Raw genomic sequence first — 14,569 nt, forward strand, 5'->3', positions numbered from 1 at the left:
TGGCTTCAAAGAAACACATTCAAGACACGCAAAAATACGGACGATGGTTGAAGTCACATAAACTACAAGATTTCCTTGACATTAGCTTTGAGCCATCCTTCCCCTCACAATTAGTTGTTAGCAAGCAGAAATATTCAGCTCTTCAAAACAAACGGTAAGACATCGCGAAGTAATAATCGAGAGAAATTAAGCAGGACGTTTACTAACTCAGAGAAGGAAAAATTTCTTTTAATGAAGAACAACGACAGAGATACATGCCAGCTAGCGATTTAAAAGCCTAGGAAGCTACTGGAGGATCATCATAAAATTTCCCCATATTAAATTTTGTTTGCCCCTCACGGTCTGATTACTGGTGAATCCAATTTTCAGGAAAATGATTGCATCCTACCAACTTGGTTACCGGGTGCATATGGGGAAAGCGTTCGTTTTAATATCGTTTGGTTTATTTCACCGATATCCAAACTCGATCTCATTAAATAACATTATAAATTCGATAACGACTGCGCATTAATTGCCTAATTCCAGTGCTGGTCTAAATTTGTATCAGTTGCAAAACGCACGAATCGCAAATTAAAACTGCAGCATGCTGGCATCGATTAAGAGCCGTTAAATAAATGGGGCTTTATGTCACGTAGGGTTTACTGCGTGCTTCGTTGGTTTATGCGCTACTGTTTGTATTACATTGTAGCTGGCCATAAAAAAAACAAAAAATGACCGCTAAAGCCTTAAAATAACGATTCGATTAATTCTGCTTTTACGTATGTTTCAGCTCGGAGATTTGTCGAATCCTGAGCTGAGGATACTGACAGACCAACTTGACAAAATTAGGCACGGAGGTGAGTAAATAACTTACTTTAGTTTCTGTATTTCCGAATAACAATAATAATACTTAGTTAATAATAATATTATTGAGAATGGTACGGATAGACTTTCAAAACGGAGAAATCTGAATATAACTATAGCTTAGAACGTTTTTGCTTTAAAATACAGTACAAATTACACAATTATAAGAAGTATAGTGTCTTGGGAAACACGTCAGAACATTATAAATACTCCATGATATAAAGCTACAGCATTACTTTTCAAATGTTTCTTATCCAGTGAGTCAATACTTACGGCAGACTCCATTTTGTATGCATTTCTTCAGTTGTTTAATTAGATAACATCGATTGTTTAGTTATGGTCAGACTATTTCCTCTGCTCAGGCAACTGTCATTAGAATGTGGATAAGATCAAGATAGTGCTATTAAGATGAAACTGCAGCCTATAGTGCCCGATTACAAGAGTAGTAGGAAACGCTTAGTTCTAGTCGCATCATTTACGTATTTATGACTTATAATAAGAAATGGACGAACATATAAAATCAGTAGCAGGGAAATCGAATGAAATACAAAACACTGTTGTATTTTTTGGCCTCCCAAATCACCACTCAGAATCTGTACCTATTCTTGTAAGTGGCAGGATTTTAATCGCCCATTGGAAAATGGTGGTAACTGAAAATCCTCTACAATTCACGTAATACACTCCTGGAAATTGAAATAAGAACACCGTGAATTCATTGTCCCAGGAAGGGGAAACTTTATTGACACATTCCTGGGGTCAGATACATCACATGATCACACTGACAGAACCACAGGCACATAGACACAGGCAACAGAGCATGCACAATGTCGGCACTAGTACAGTGTATATCCACCTTTCGCAGCAATGCAGGCTGCTATTCTCCCATGGAGACGATCGTAGAGATGCTGGATGTAGTCCTGTGGAACGGCTTGCCATGCCATTTCCATCTGGCGCCTCAGTTGGACCAGCGTTCGTGCTGGACGTGCAGACCGCGTGAGACGACGCTTCATCCAGTCCCAAACATGCTCAATGGGGGACAGATCCGGAGATCTTGCTGGCCAGGGTAGTTGACTTACACCTTCTAGAGCACGTTGGGTGGCACGGGATACATGCGGACGTGCATTGTCCTGTTGGAACAGCAAGTTCCCTTGCCGGTCTAGGAATGGTAGAACGATGGGTTCGATGACGGTTTGGATGTACCGTGCACTATTCAGTGTCCCCTCGACGATCACCAGTGGTGTACGGCCAGTGTAGGAGATCGCTCCCCACACCATGATGCCGGGTGTTGGCCCTGTGTGCCTCGGTCGTATGCAGTCCTGATTGTGGCGCTCACCTGCACGGCGCCAAACACGCATACGACCATCATTGGCACCAAGGCAGAAGCGACTCTCATCGCTGAAGACGACACGTCTCCATTCGTCCCTCCATTCACGCCTGTCGCGACACCACTGGAGGCGGGCTACACGATGTTGGGGCGTGAGCGGAAGACGGCCTAACGGTGTGCGGGACCGTAGCCCAGCTTCATGGAGACGGTTGCGAATGGTCCTCGCCGATACCCCAGGAGCAACAGTGTCCCTAATTTGCTGGGAAGTGGCGGTGCGGTCCCCTACGGCACTGCGTAGGATCCTACGGTCTTGGCGTGCATCCGTGCGTCGCTGCGGTCCGGTCCCAGGTCGACGGGCACGTGCACCTTCCGCCGACCACTGGCGACAACATCGATGCACTGTGGAGACCTCACACCCCACGTGTTGAGCAATTCGGCGGTACGTCCACCATGCTTCCCGCATGCCCACTATACGCCCTCGCTCAAAGTCCGTCAACTGTACATACGGTTCACGTCCACGCTGTCGCGGCATGCTACCAGTGTTAAAGACTGCGATGGAGCTCCGTATGCCACGGCAAACTGGCTGACACTGACGGCGGCGGTGCACAAATGCTGCGCAGCTAGCGCCATTCGACGGCCAACACCGCGGTTCCTGGTGTGTCCGTTGTGCCGTGCGTGTGATCATTGCTCGTACAGCCCTCTCGCAGTGTCCGGAGCAAGTATGGTGGGTCTGACACACCGGTGTCAATGTGTTCCTTTTTCCATTTCCAGGAGTGTAGCTTAGCAGTATTTGAATAAAAACAGCTGCGTCAGTTTGATAGCAATAAAATAAAAACAGTTGAGTCGTTTGTATAACCAACAAAGATGATATAGTCTTTTACCGTGGACTTGACAATAATTGAATCACTTATGTTTATCGGCAAAGGAAACAGCTGCTTTTCTTTAGGAGGTGGTACTTTCACGTCCATGTCAGAACGGAAGTAAGTGGTTTCTCATGTATCCATTCTTTCACAACCGAAACAGGAGTGAGGTACACAGACAGTACTCAATAGTTATCTAATCGATGGACACAGCAAAAAAAAAAAAAAAAAAAAAAAAAAAAAACCGAAAATTACAGGTTCATTAAATACTGTCTTTATTTTGTACTTTAACCTGTGAATTCACAAGAAGATATGAGCCTTGAATTTCCGCCGCAGCACAAAGTTACGTTGTTCTTAAGACTCGCAAACTACATGAGTACTGAATATAGGCTATATTGCTCTGAATATGAATACAAAGTCTCATGTGTCAAACACAAGTGTCCTTCAACAGATCACTTTTCTTTATATGAACGTACATCTACAAAAGGAAAATCATCTTACATTCGTATTAAGGCCCATGAAATTATTCAATTTACGCAAAACAAGGAGGTAATGAACTGGCGAGCCCACATGATTGAATATAAATTATATCAACTGCCCCTTGTTCCAACAAAATTGTGAACTGGCACAAACAACTAATATTAGCTGCGCTGATGATGACTACAGAGTACGTAGACGTTCAATAAGTAGTGAAACACATCTTTTTCTGGAAGAAGGTTGGTTTTATTCAGAGTTTCAATACACCATACTATCCCCACTCCTTTGGCTACAAAACAAAATTTCGCAACGTCATTTCCGTTCAACGCGACGGCGTTACGCCACCTTGGGAGGATGTGTACGTCTGCATGGTAGCACTCTACTGATTGACGTCGGAGCTACGAGTAATGTCTCGCTCCATCTATAAGCTACCTATCATCCACGTACTTATTCCCGCGGACTGCATCCTTCATTGGGCGAAACAGATAGAAGCCGAAGGTTCGAGATTCGGGCCATAGGGTGCATGAGGAAGCACAGTCCAACGAGGTTTTGTGAGCTCCTTTCGGAGGCGCTGGCTTGTGTGAGGCGTTGATTGTTATGCAGAAGCAGAAGTTCATTTGCGCTGTTGTGGAGACGAACACACTGAAGTCTTTTCTTCAATTTTCGGAGGATAGTATAATGCGTTTCAGAATTGACCAGTGCAGTATGAGGGAGGATATAAAAAAGAATAGCACCTTCAGTGTCCCCGAAGACCATCGCCAAGCTTTCACCAGCTGAGGGTGCGGCTTTGAACTTTTTCTTTGGAGGAGAAGTGGTGTGACGCCGCTCCATTGCCATTTTAGAGCTGATGGACCCAATTTTCATCGCCTGTGACGATGTTCGGCACAAAAATTGTCACGATCAGTCTCGTATCACGCAAGCAATTTGGCGGTGAGGATCCTTCGTAGCTCTTTATGTTCACCTGTTAGGCGGAGGGAGCCCAGCGGGCGACACACCTTTAACTACCCCTACTGATGGACGGGAGTGTCAGCACTACCAATAGAGACATCCAGCTGAACAGCGAGGTGTTCGACGATGATCCGTCAAGCACCTCTAACGAAAGTGTCCGCACGTTCCATCATTTCAGGAGTCACAGCTGTGTGCCGCCGACCGGCACGCGGCAGGTCGTGCAGCTTCGTATGACCCCGTTGCGGTGATGACAGACGCCACGCACAACGACTCCCCGTGCTTTTGTTCGCTGTGAGGTCACCGTAGATATTTTACAAGTGCCTATGAATGTCTGTAGTGTTCAGGTTTTCCGTCATAAGGAAGACAGTTGCAGTTCTCTGCTTGGAACGCACCTCCGTTACAGTCGCCATTGTAAAGGCTGCTTGTACCACCACCAACTACAGAACTTCATGAAACTACAGGGGCTGAAGCGGGAGTATTCCACGATGTCTCACAACAGATTCCGCAATGTTTCAAGCAAAACTGGCCTGGAAAAAAAGATGTTGCATTGCGTATTGAACACAACTCATATCTCCCGTAAAGAAACTTTATGTTTCACACGGCAGCAATACGCAAGTGCAGCGCAAGCAAGCAACCATCTGCATCACTGTAAGGCTAACCCGAAGCCATATCACAGTTTCAAGTTGTCTATCGACGGCCTCCAGAGGCACCAAATATCTGATTTTCGATGTTATATGCAATTATTAACGGAGTTTAAGATGCTGTCAAAATCTACTCACTAAAAGCTTTTTCTTTAATTTATTTGGATTTGGCTTAACCATCTAGGCATATATCAGTAACTGCAGATTTCGTATACAATATGATATACACGACTTAGACATTATAAGTTACGTTAATTCCAGATAAACTTCACGGTTTGCTTTGTATAGTCGTACACTCAATACAGTCCATCTACCAAAACTTCACACGCTGGATCCTCTGTTTCTGATTCATTACTGGATATCCGCTTCTTGTAGAAACCGGACAATACTGATATAGTCCACTGTGGACAGCTATGGAAACAGGTCCGTCAGAAATGTAGGTTTGGGTATAAGCTGACGATACAGATTTAACACAATAAGTCAAGTTCTGAAATTAATAACGAAGCACAATTCACGGCGTGCAAATTATCCAGATTATATTCTTCCAATACAAAAGCATGACAGTTCTTAGCGACTTACAACAATTTCAAAGCTGTATAGAACTTTGTCGCTGACGAACCCCCCCCGCCCCCTTCCCAACCTCTCCCCGAATTATAATATGTAACACCCACAAAATGATACAAGGAAATAAGTTTATTGTTTATTACGTATTTGCTATATGACGTGTTAACATGAGAATTCCATTCTGTAAAGAACCGGTTGTGGGTTTTTTATGCCTCACCATAATCACAACGGCGTGGCTTGAATGAACCCATTTCTTTACAACAAGGCAAAACGTCTATACTAAACAAATTGGCAAGTCCGCACAGCACGAAGCGGAAGAGCGAAATGTGTCGCTTAGTTCTCCGACCACGTGGCTCTTGCTGAGCGATTCTGCCAGCCAAGCATTTCTAGATTACGCGATATGCTTAAGACATGTCTCGCAGTTTCCACGCAGAGATAAGCTGCTCTAGCAGACGAATAAGTAACGAAGACTGAGACAGGCAAGGACTTATCTATGTACAAATAAATACGTAGCATGAATAGTGTGCAAGAGCGCACGAATTTCAACCTTATCGACATAAATGTAGACTGATTGTGGTATGTCCCCCCTTGGGGTGGTGATAGCACATTTGCTTCTGGGAATGTGAAGCTCACCTGAAAAAAAAATTTAAAAAATGAAGTCTTTATCGAACAGGAGACGCATCAGAAGAATAACTAATGTATAAAGGCACTGTTAATATCACTGCCGCCGGCCGTGGTGGCCAAGCGGTTAAAGGCGCTACGGTCTGGAACCGCGCGACCGCTACGGTCGCAGGTTCGAATCCTGCCTCGGGCATGGATGTGTGTGATGTCCTTAGGTTAGTTAGGTTTAAGTAGTTCTAAGTTCTAGGGGACTGATGACCACAGCAGTTAAGTACCATAGTGCTCAGAGCCATTTGAACCAATATCACTGCCGGAAATCTTCAGCAAAACTCTGTTGTGTAAAATCAGGCAACCGGTGTTCTAGAAAGCTTGTGCCATGATTCTGCTGCCTCCATAGTACGTCTTGCAAAGAGATCATGAGAAGTAGATAGGAAAGATTAGGGGACACACACACAACTACAGTCTCTTACCCTCGTTTTAACGAACATTAACACCAATCGTTTCAGAATTATAAACGATCAAGTTTTCCCCTTAATCGTGATATATATACTGCGATACTCCGACCTTCCAAGATGAGTATGGCCTGCATCACAAGATTGCAAGTGTATGTTCCAGCTTTGACCAACAGTCAGCGTCCACATTGCACCCGTCATGGCCTGTAAAATCAGTCTCTCTTAATCGCACAGAAAATATCTGCGCCTACTTGAAACAGGGGGCGAAACGTTGCAGTCAGTATCCCCAGAATTTGATAGCTCTACGGTATCTGATCAACACTGACCGTCTACAGCTGTGTATAGGGTACCTGAATAAATCTTTAGATGTTTTCTAGGTGAATTCCAACAGGTATGAACACTAGAGGCAGTGTTACGCGGTATGAGCATCGTATTTTCTAAGGGACGATTAATTTTTTATTTGGTGGGTTTATACGTACATTTATCATGTGACGAGATTACATTCATTCATTGAAATGTTAAATGACCTCCCGCGCCCGGGTTCGATTCCCGGCGGGGTCAGGAATTTTCTCTGCCTCGTGATGACTGGATGTTGTGTGATGTCCTTAGGTTAGTTAGGTTTAAGTAGTTCTAAGTTCTAGGGGACTGATGACCTTAGATGTTACGTCCCATAGTGCTCAGAGCCATTTGAACCATTTGTTATATGACCTTATGATGTTCAAAGAGCCTAACTACATTTAACTGCGTAGGCATCAGCGGTGAGAGCCACTTTCAGTTAATGTTTACTGAGTATTGTACCGCGACATAATGTAGAAACTGTGCTGCAGAAAGCAACGTTTCAGCCATAAATGCGGTGGTCTTCTTCTGGGTTCACTGAAATGTTGCTTTCTCTAACACAGTTTTTGACATTATGATGCGGTAAGATACTCAGATGGCTTTAATGTCACCTGACTATATTTGTTTATCTGTTCGAAGTTTTGGGTGGATATTTTCACATTCCTAAGCGATAATTTACGTAATACATTATTATACGATATCTGTCTGTATAAGACAGTCAACCACTTTGAAACAGTGAATCAACTAATAGATTTTACCGAATCAAAGTTGAGAATTTGGATGAAAGAGAAAAGCTTGGAGATATCCTCGTAAGTTTAGTCAGCATACACACAACCGCAGTGGATGCTGATGAATTCACTATCCTGTTCAGGATTCAAGATGAACTGCTGGCAATCGAAAGCATCTACACTACTGGCCATTAAAATTGCTTCCCCACGAAGATGATGTGCTACAGACGCGAAATTTCAGCGACAGAAAGAAAATGCTGTGATATGCAAACGAATAGCTTTTCAGAGCATTCACACAAGGTCAGCGCCAGTGGCGACATCTACAACGTGCTGACATGAGGAAAGTTTCCAACCGATTTCTCATACACAAACAGCAGTTGACCGGCGTTGCCTGGTGAAACGTTGTTGTGATGCCTCGTGTAAGGAGGAGAAATACGTACCATCACGTTTCCAACGTTGATAAAGGTGGGATTGTAGCGTATCGCGATTGCGGTTTATCGTATCGCGACAATGCTGCTCGCGTTGGTCTAGATCCAATGACTATTATCAGAACATAGAATCGGTGGGTTCAGGAGGGTAATACGGAACGCCGTGCTCGATCCCAACGGCCTTGTATCACTAGCAGTCGAGACGACAGGCATCTTATTCGCATGGCTGTAACGGATCGTGCAGCCACGTCTCGACCCCTAAGTCAACCGATGGGGACGTTTGCAAGACAACAAACATCTGCATGAGCAGTTCGACGACATTTGCAGCAGCATGGACTATCAGCTCGGAGACCGTGGCTGCGGTTACCCTTGACGCTGCAGCACAGATAGGAGTGCCGGCGATGATGTACTCAACGGCGAACCTGGGTGCACGAATGGCAAAACGTTATTTTTTAGGATGAATCAAAGTTCTGTATACAGCATCATGATGGTCGCACCCGTGTTTGGCGACATCGTGGTGAACGCACATTGGAAGCCTGTATTCGTGATCGCCATACTGGCGTATCACTCGTCGTGATGGTATGAGGTGCCATTGGTTACACGTCTCGGTCACCTCTTGTTCGCATTGACGGTACTCTGAACAGTGGACGTTACATTTCAGATGTGTTACGACCCGTGGCTCTACCCTTCATTCGATCCCTGCGAAACTCTACATTTCTGTAGGATAATGCATGACCGCATGTTCCAGGCATGGTGGCCGAGCAACTGGCCCGTCACAATACGCCAGTCACTACTCTTGATGAACTGTGGTATTGTGTTGAAGCTGCATGGGCAGCTGTACCTGTACACGCCATCCAATCTCTGACTCAATGGCCAGGCGTATCAAGGCCGTTATTACTCCCAGAGGTGGTTGTTCTGGGTACTGATTTCTAAGGATCTATGCACCGAAATTGCGTGAAAATGTAATCACATGTCAGTTCTAGTATAATATATTTGTCCAATGAATACCCGTTTATCATCTGCATTTCTTCTTGGTGTAGCAATTTTAATGGCCAGTAGTGAATATTACCGTGAAGTGTTCAGATAAATCACATTTCTCCATAGAAAGAAACTACAGTTAATGTGTTGAAATGAGTGGCCAGACAGAGGTCAGTGACCGGTACAAGACAGGGAGCTCATCTGAAGCTCTGCTCACCTTGAACACTACTCACGTGACATCAGCCTTCGATTATCGGTGCATATTCTTACGACGGTTGCGAAATAAATTCGGTAACCACACTATCTTTGCTTATTAATAAATACTGGATGATGCTAACCACATTAAAAAAAATGTTCAAATGTGTGTCAAATCTTATGGGACTTAACTGCTAAGGTCATCAGTCCCTAAGCTTACACACTGCTAAACCTAAATTATCCTATGGACAAACACACACACCCATGCCCGAGGGAGGACTCGAACCTCCGCCGCGACCAGCCGCAACACATTAAGAGATGCACTACATGTGGAGTTGGATGTAACTTTATTGAGTATCTAGAAGGTAAACCATGCGGACTGGTGTTGAAACGCGTTTCAGGGGTCGATCACGCGATGATCTAAAGATTAATTAACGGTTAGACATCGACGTAAAACATGAATATTGTCCTGGAAATATAATAATACTTCTCATTATGAAATCATTCGACTGGTGAGCCTTGTATGAAAAGTAAAACAAAACAACACCAAACCTTACCAGAATTCCTAGCTCGGTTTAGCTACAGAGATAATATTATTCAAAACAAACGTTTTCCAAAGAACTACCTAGAAGCCAGAATGTTACTTAATACCGTCTTCCAGTAAGTGACACAGATTGAAAGCGGAACCGGAAGCAGTAAAACGTGGCATATCTTGCAGAAGGAGCAGTAATGTTATACTACTAGATGCACTAAACATACTGAAGAGACTCATATATACCGAAAGGAATAAAAATTTGTCTCGGGCAGTGGCATGTTGCACAATTAAACAATGGACACTTTAATCAAATTGATATTAAATTCGGACGAAGTCCTGTATCACAGACTTTCTGACGGCCCAGCTATATCGGCCGTCTTTAATTCAGATAGTCAGAGGTCACTCAGAATCGGCATGTTGAAATACGAAATTGTACGAACAGATCAGAAGCGGCCATTACTGTCCGAAACCGGGAGATATTCTTGTATTAACGGCAGTAATAAATTGTTAGAAAAAGATTAGTGTACGTTACGCGGCGACACTGCTGCTAAACGATCGGCGAACTGATTAGCTGGTCAGTACCAGAGGCCGGGGATGGGCAGCTGCCAGAAAACCCCGGTGCAGAAAATTATTAAAAAAGAAAAAAATGTGTTAAATGAAACTGCAGTTCTGCAATAACCTTCCAGCACCGAATACATTAGATCGGTTTATTGACAGTATTGGATCATTATCAAGGCCCGCCAGTGACTTGACGCTCGTCTCTATAAGTTAAGGCAAAATACAGTGGCGTCCATTTCAAATTTTGTTGCAAGTGGTTTAGTATATCGTACTCTATAACGATAGTGAGAACCTATCACTAAATTTTAATGTTGGACTGATTAGGGTTATTTCTGGACGGGGAACAAGCATAGTACTACAGTAAATAGGAATTCGGTTACCCAATGCAAGTGAGTTATTCTGAGGAAGCGGTGATTTTACATCAGACTTGAAACATTCATGTTCGTCCTCGGCAATCTCTGTGTAGTCAGATACAGTAACACGGGAATGGAAATCATCGGAAGATACTGGATAATTACGGGGATAGTTACACAGTTCCCGATTTTCTGTGGAGTCCTCCTAGGTCGGTGACTAACTAGGTGTGCCTAGGTTCCTTACGGGCCGACTGGTTCATAAAACAACGTATCCCGAGTTAAGTTAGTGCACGGAGTAAGAGTGACGGCGCCACAACTATCTTATCAAGAAATGTTGAGCGTCCTTGTATGAAAGGGACCGGAGACAGGAAAGGGCGACAACATTCAACTGAGACAATGGAAGACCCGCTATGCAGTCGACACCAACCACAAATTTTCCAGGGAAACTGTGTGCAGTAGGTTCATAGTATCTACTATTAAGTGTTATGTTATTGAAAGCTGCACGTAATTTTTAGCAATTGTGTCCATCAATAATCCTACCAGAACTACGCATTCAAGTTCTGTTACACAAACGCACTCGTTACCTACGTGAGTCGCATGTATAGTAGTATTAATCCAATCTTTTTTCTTTCGTAGTCAAGGTGCATATCGAAGGAGCAATGAAGCAAAAAACCGAAAATTTGAGATATGAGATTAAAGTTCAGTATGACAGGATATAAGCGATAAGATTTAGTAATAACATTCCTACCACCTTTGAGGAAGGAGAGAAGGAATTAAAGACTGCTGTATTGTCTACTGAGCATAGAATATTGCAAAGGAGAAATTTCTCACCGAGTGAAGTCTTCTGGCACCAAAGATAGGCCTTTTTTGAGAAGAAAATTTCTGACAATTTGCGTTTGGAGCAAAGCGATGTTTGGAACAGCATGTATGCAAAAATGGTGTAAGAGGGAAGAGTTTGGAGTGCTAAGTAGCAAAGAATACTAAAAATTAATTAGCCCAGTAAGACAAGAAATGAAAAGGTTCTGCGCAGAATTGATATGGAAAGCTATATGTGGGAAACTGCAAGTCGTATAAGCTACAGGATGGTAATATATATGTAAATTTCTCGTAGAGTAACTGCCATGGTACGTGTGGGTGCCATAAGGCACAAAAGTAGAGGAGAAGACAAGAGAGTTTGCAATATACATAACAAATAGTTTTGGACGTTGAGTGTTACTGTCAGATGAGGAGGCGGGCAATTCGAACGCAATACATCAACGACCTCGCGTAGCAAGGATTCGACAATTCACTGGCAGCTTTTCCGAGTACACAGCACCACAGTTCGCTCAATTCTCATAATTTCGGAAGGGTGCTATCGGGGAGCGAGGTAGGAGCTCGATACGGCCCCATATTTGTTACATACACTGCTGGCCATTACAATTGCTATACCACTAAGATGACGTGCTACAGACGCGAAATTTAAGACAGGAAAAAGATACTGTTGTTGTTGTAGTCTTCAGTCCTAAGACTGGTTTGATACAGCTCTCCATGCTACTCTATCCTGTGCAAGCTTCTTCATCTTCCAGTAACTGCGGCAACCTACATCCTTCTGAATCTGTTTAGTGTATTAATCTCTTAGTCTCCCTCTAAGATTTTTACCTTCCACGCTGCCCTCAAATACTAAATTGGTAATCCCTTGATGCCTCAGAACATGTCCTACCAACCGATCCCTTCTTCTTGTCAACTTGTGCCAAAAATTTCTCTTCTCTCCAATTCTATTCAATACCACCTCATTAGTTGTGTGATCTACCCATCTAATCTTCAGCATTCTTCTGTAGCACCACATTTCGAAACCTTCTATTCTCTTCTTGTCTAAACTATTTATCGTCCATGTTTCACTTCCATACATGGCTATACTCCATACAAATACTTTCAGAAACGACTTCCTGACACTTAAATCTATACTCGACGTTAACAAATTTCTCTTCTTCAGAAACGCTTTCCTTGCCATTGCCGTATATAGTTTATATCCTCTCTACTTCGACCATCATCAGTTATATTGCTTCCCAAATAGCAAAACTCCTTTACTATTTTAAGTGTCTCATTTCCTAATCTAATTCCCTCAGCATCACCCGATTTAATTCGACTACATTCCAGTATCCTCGTTTTGCTTTTGTTGATGTTCATCTCATATCCTCCTTTCAAGACACTGTCCATTCCGTTCAACTGCTCTTCCAAGTCCTTTGCTGTCTCTGACTGAATTACAATGTCATCGGTGAACCTCAAAGTTTTTGTTTCTTCTCCATGATTTTAATACCTACTCCAAATTTTTCTTTTGTTTCCTTCACTGCTTGCTCAATAAACAGATTGAATAACATCGGGGAGAGGCTACAACCCTGTCTCACTCCCTTCCCAACCACTGCTTCCCTTTCGTGCCCCTCGGCTCTTATAACTGCCATCTGGTTTCTGTACAAATTGTAAATAGCCTTTCGCTCCCTGTATTTTGCCCCTGCCACCTTAAGAATTTGAAAGAGAGTATGCCAGTCAACGTTGTCAAAAGCTTTCTCTAAGTCTACAAATGCTAGAAACGTAGATTTACCTTTCCTTAATCTAGCTTCTAAGATAAGTCGTAGGGTCAGTATTGTCTCACGTGTTCCAATATTTCTACGGAATCCCAACTGATCTTCCCCGAGGTCGGCTTCTACCAGTTTTTCCATTCGTCTGTAAAGAATTCGCGTTAGTATTTTGCAGCTGTGACTTATTAAACTGATAGTTCGGTGATTTTCACATCTATCAACACCTGCTTTCTTTGGGATTGGAATTATTATATTCTTCTTGAAGTCTGAGGGTATTTCGCCTGTCTCATACATTTTGCTCACCAGATGGTAGAGTTTTGTCAGGACTGCCTCTCCCAAGGCTGTCAGTAGTTCTAATGGTATGTTGTCTACTCCTGGGGCCTTGTTTCGACTCAGGTCTTTCAGTGCACTGTCAAACTCCTCACGCAGTATCGTATCTCCCATTTCATCTTCATCTACATCCTCTTCCATTTCCATAATAATGTCCTCAAGTACATCGCCCTTGTATAGATCCTCTATATACTCCCTCCACCTTTCTACCTTCCCTTCTTTGCTTAGAACTGGGTTTCCACCTGAGCTCTTGATATTCATACAAGTGGTTCTCTTTTCTCCAAAGGTCTCTTTAATTTTCCTGTAGGCAGTATCTATCTTACCCCTAGTGAGATATGTCTCTACATCCTTACATTTGTCCTCTAGCCATCCCTGCTTAGCCATTTTGCACTTCCTGTCGATCTCATTTTTGAGATGTTTGTATTCCTTTTTACCTGTTTCATTTATTGCATTTTTATATTTTCTCCTTCCATCAATTAAGCTGAATATTTCTTCTCTTACCCAAGGATTTCTAGTAGCCCTCGTCTTCTTACCTACTACATCATCTGCTGCTTTCACTACTTCATCCCTCAAAGCTATCCATTCTTCTTCTACTGTATTTCTTTCCCCCATTCCTGTCAATTGTTCCCTTATACTCTCCCTGAAACTCTGTACCACCTCTGGTTCTTTCAGTTTATGCAGGTCCCATCTCCTTAAATTCCCACCTTTTTGCAGTTTCTTCAGTTTTAATCTATAGTTCATAACCAATAAATTGGGGTCAGAGTCAACATCTGCCCTGGAAATGTCTTACAGTTTAAAACCTGGTTCCTAAATCTCTGTCTTACCATTATATAATTATCTGAT

At 43.1% G+C, this 14,569-nt stretch overlaps 1 protein-coding gene across 1 annotated transcript in view; it reads left to right on the forward strand.

Annotated features, from left to right (window-relative positions):
- LOC126252317 (carbonic anhydrase-related protein 10) overlaps window positions 1-14,569 on the forward strand; it is a 788,385-nt gene that overhangs the window by 308,431 nt on the left and 465,385 nt on the right. The window contains exon 5 of the mRNA XM_049953202.1: window positions 770-836. Coding sequence (XP_049809159.1) covers window positions 770-836 — 67 coding nt within the window. The remainder of the gene's footprint in view (window positions 1-769; window positions 837-14,569) is intronic.

Source organism: Schistocerca nitens, chromosome 4 (genome assembly GCF_023898315.1).
Source record: "Schistocerca nitens isolate TAMUIC-IGC-003100 chromosome 4, iqSchNite1.1, whole genome shotgun sequence".
Lineage (NCBI taxonomy): Eukaryota > Metazoa > Arthropoda > Insecta > Orthoptera > Acrididae > Schistocerca > Schistocerca nitens.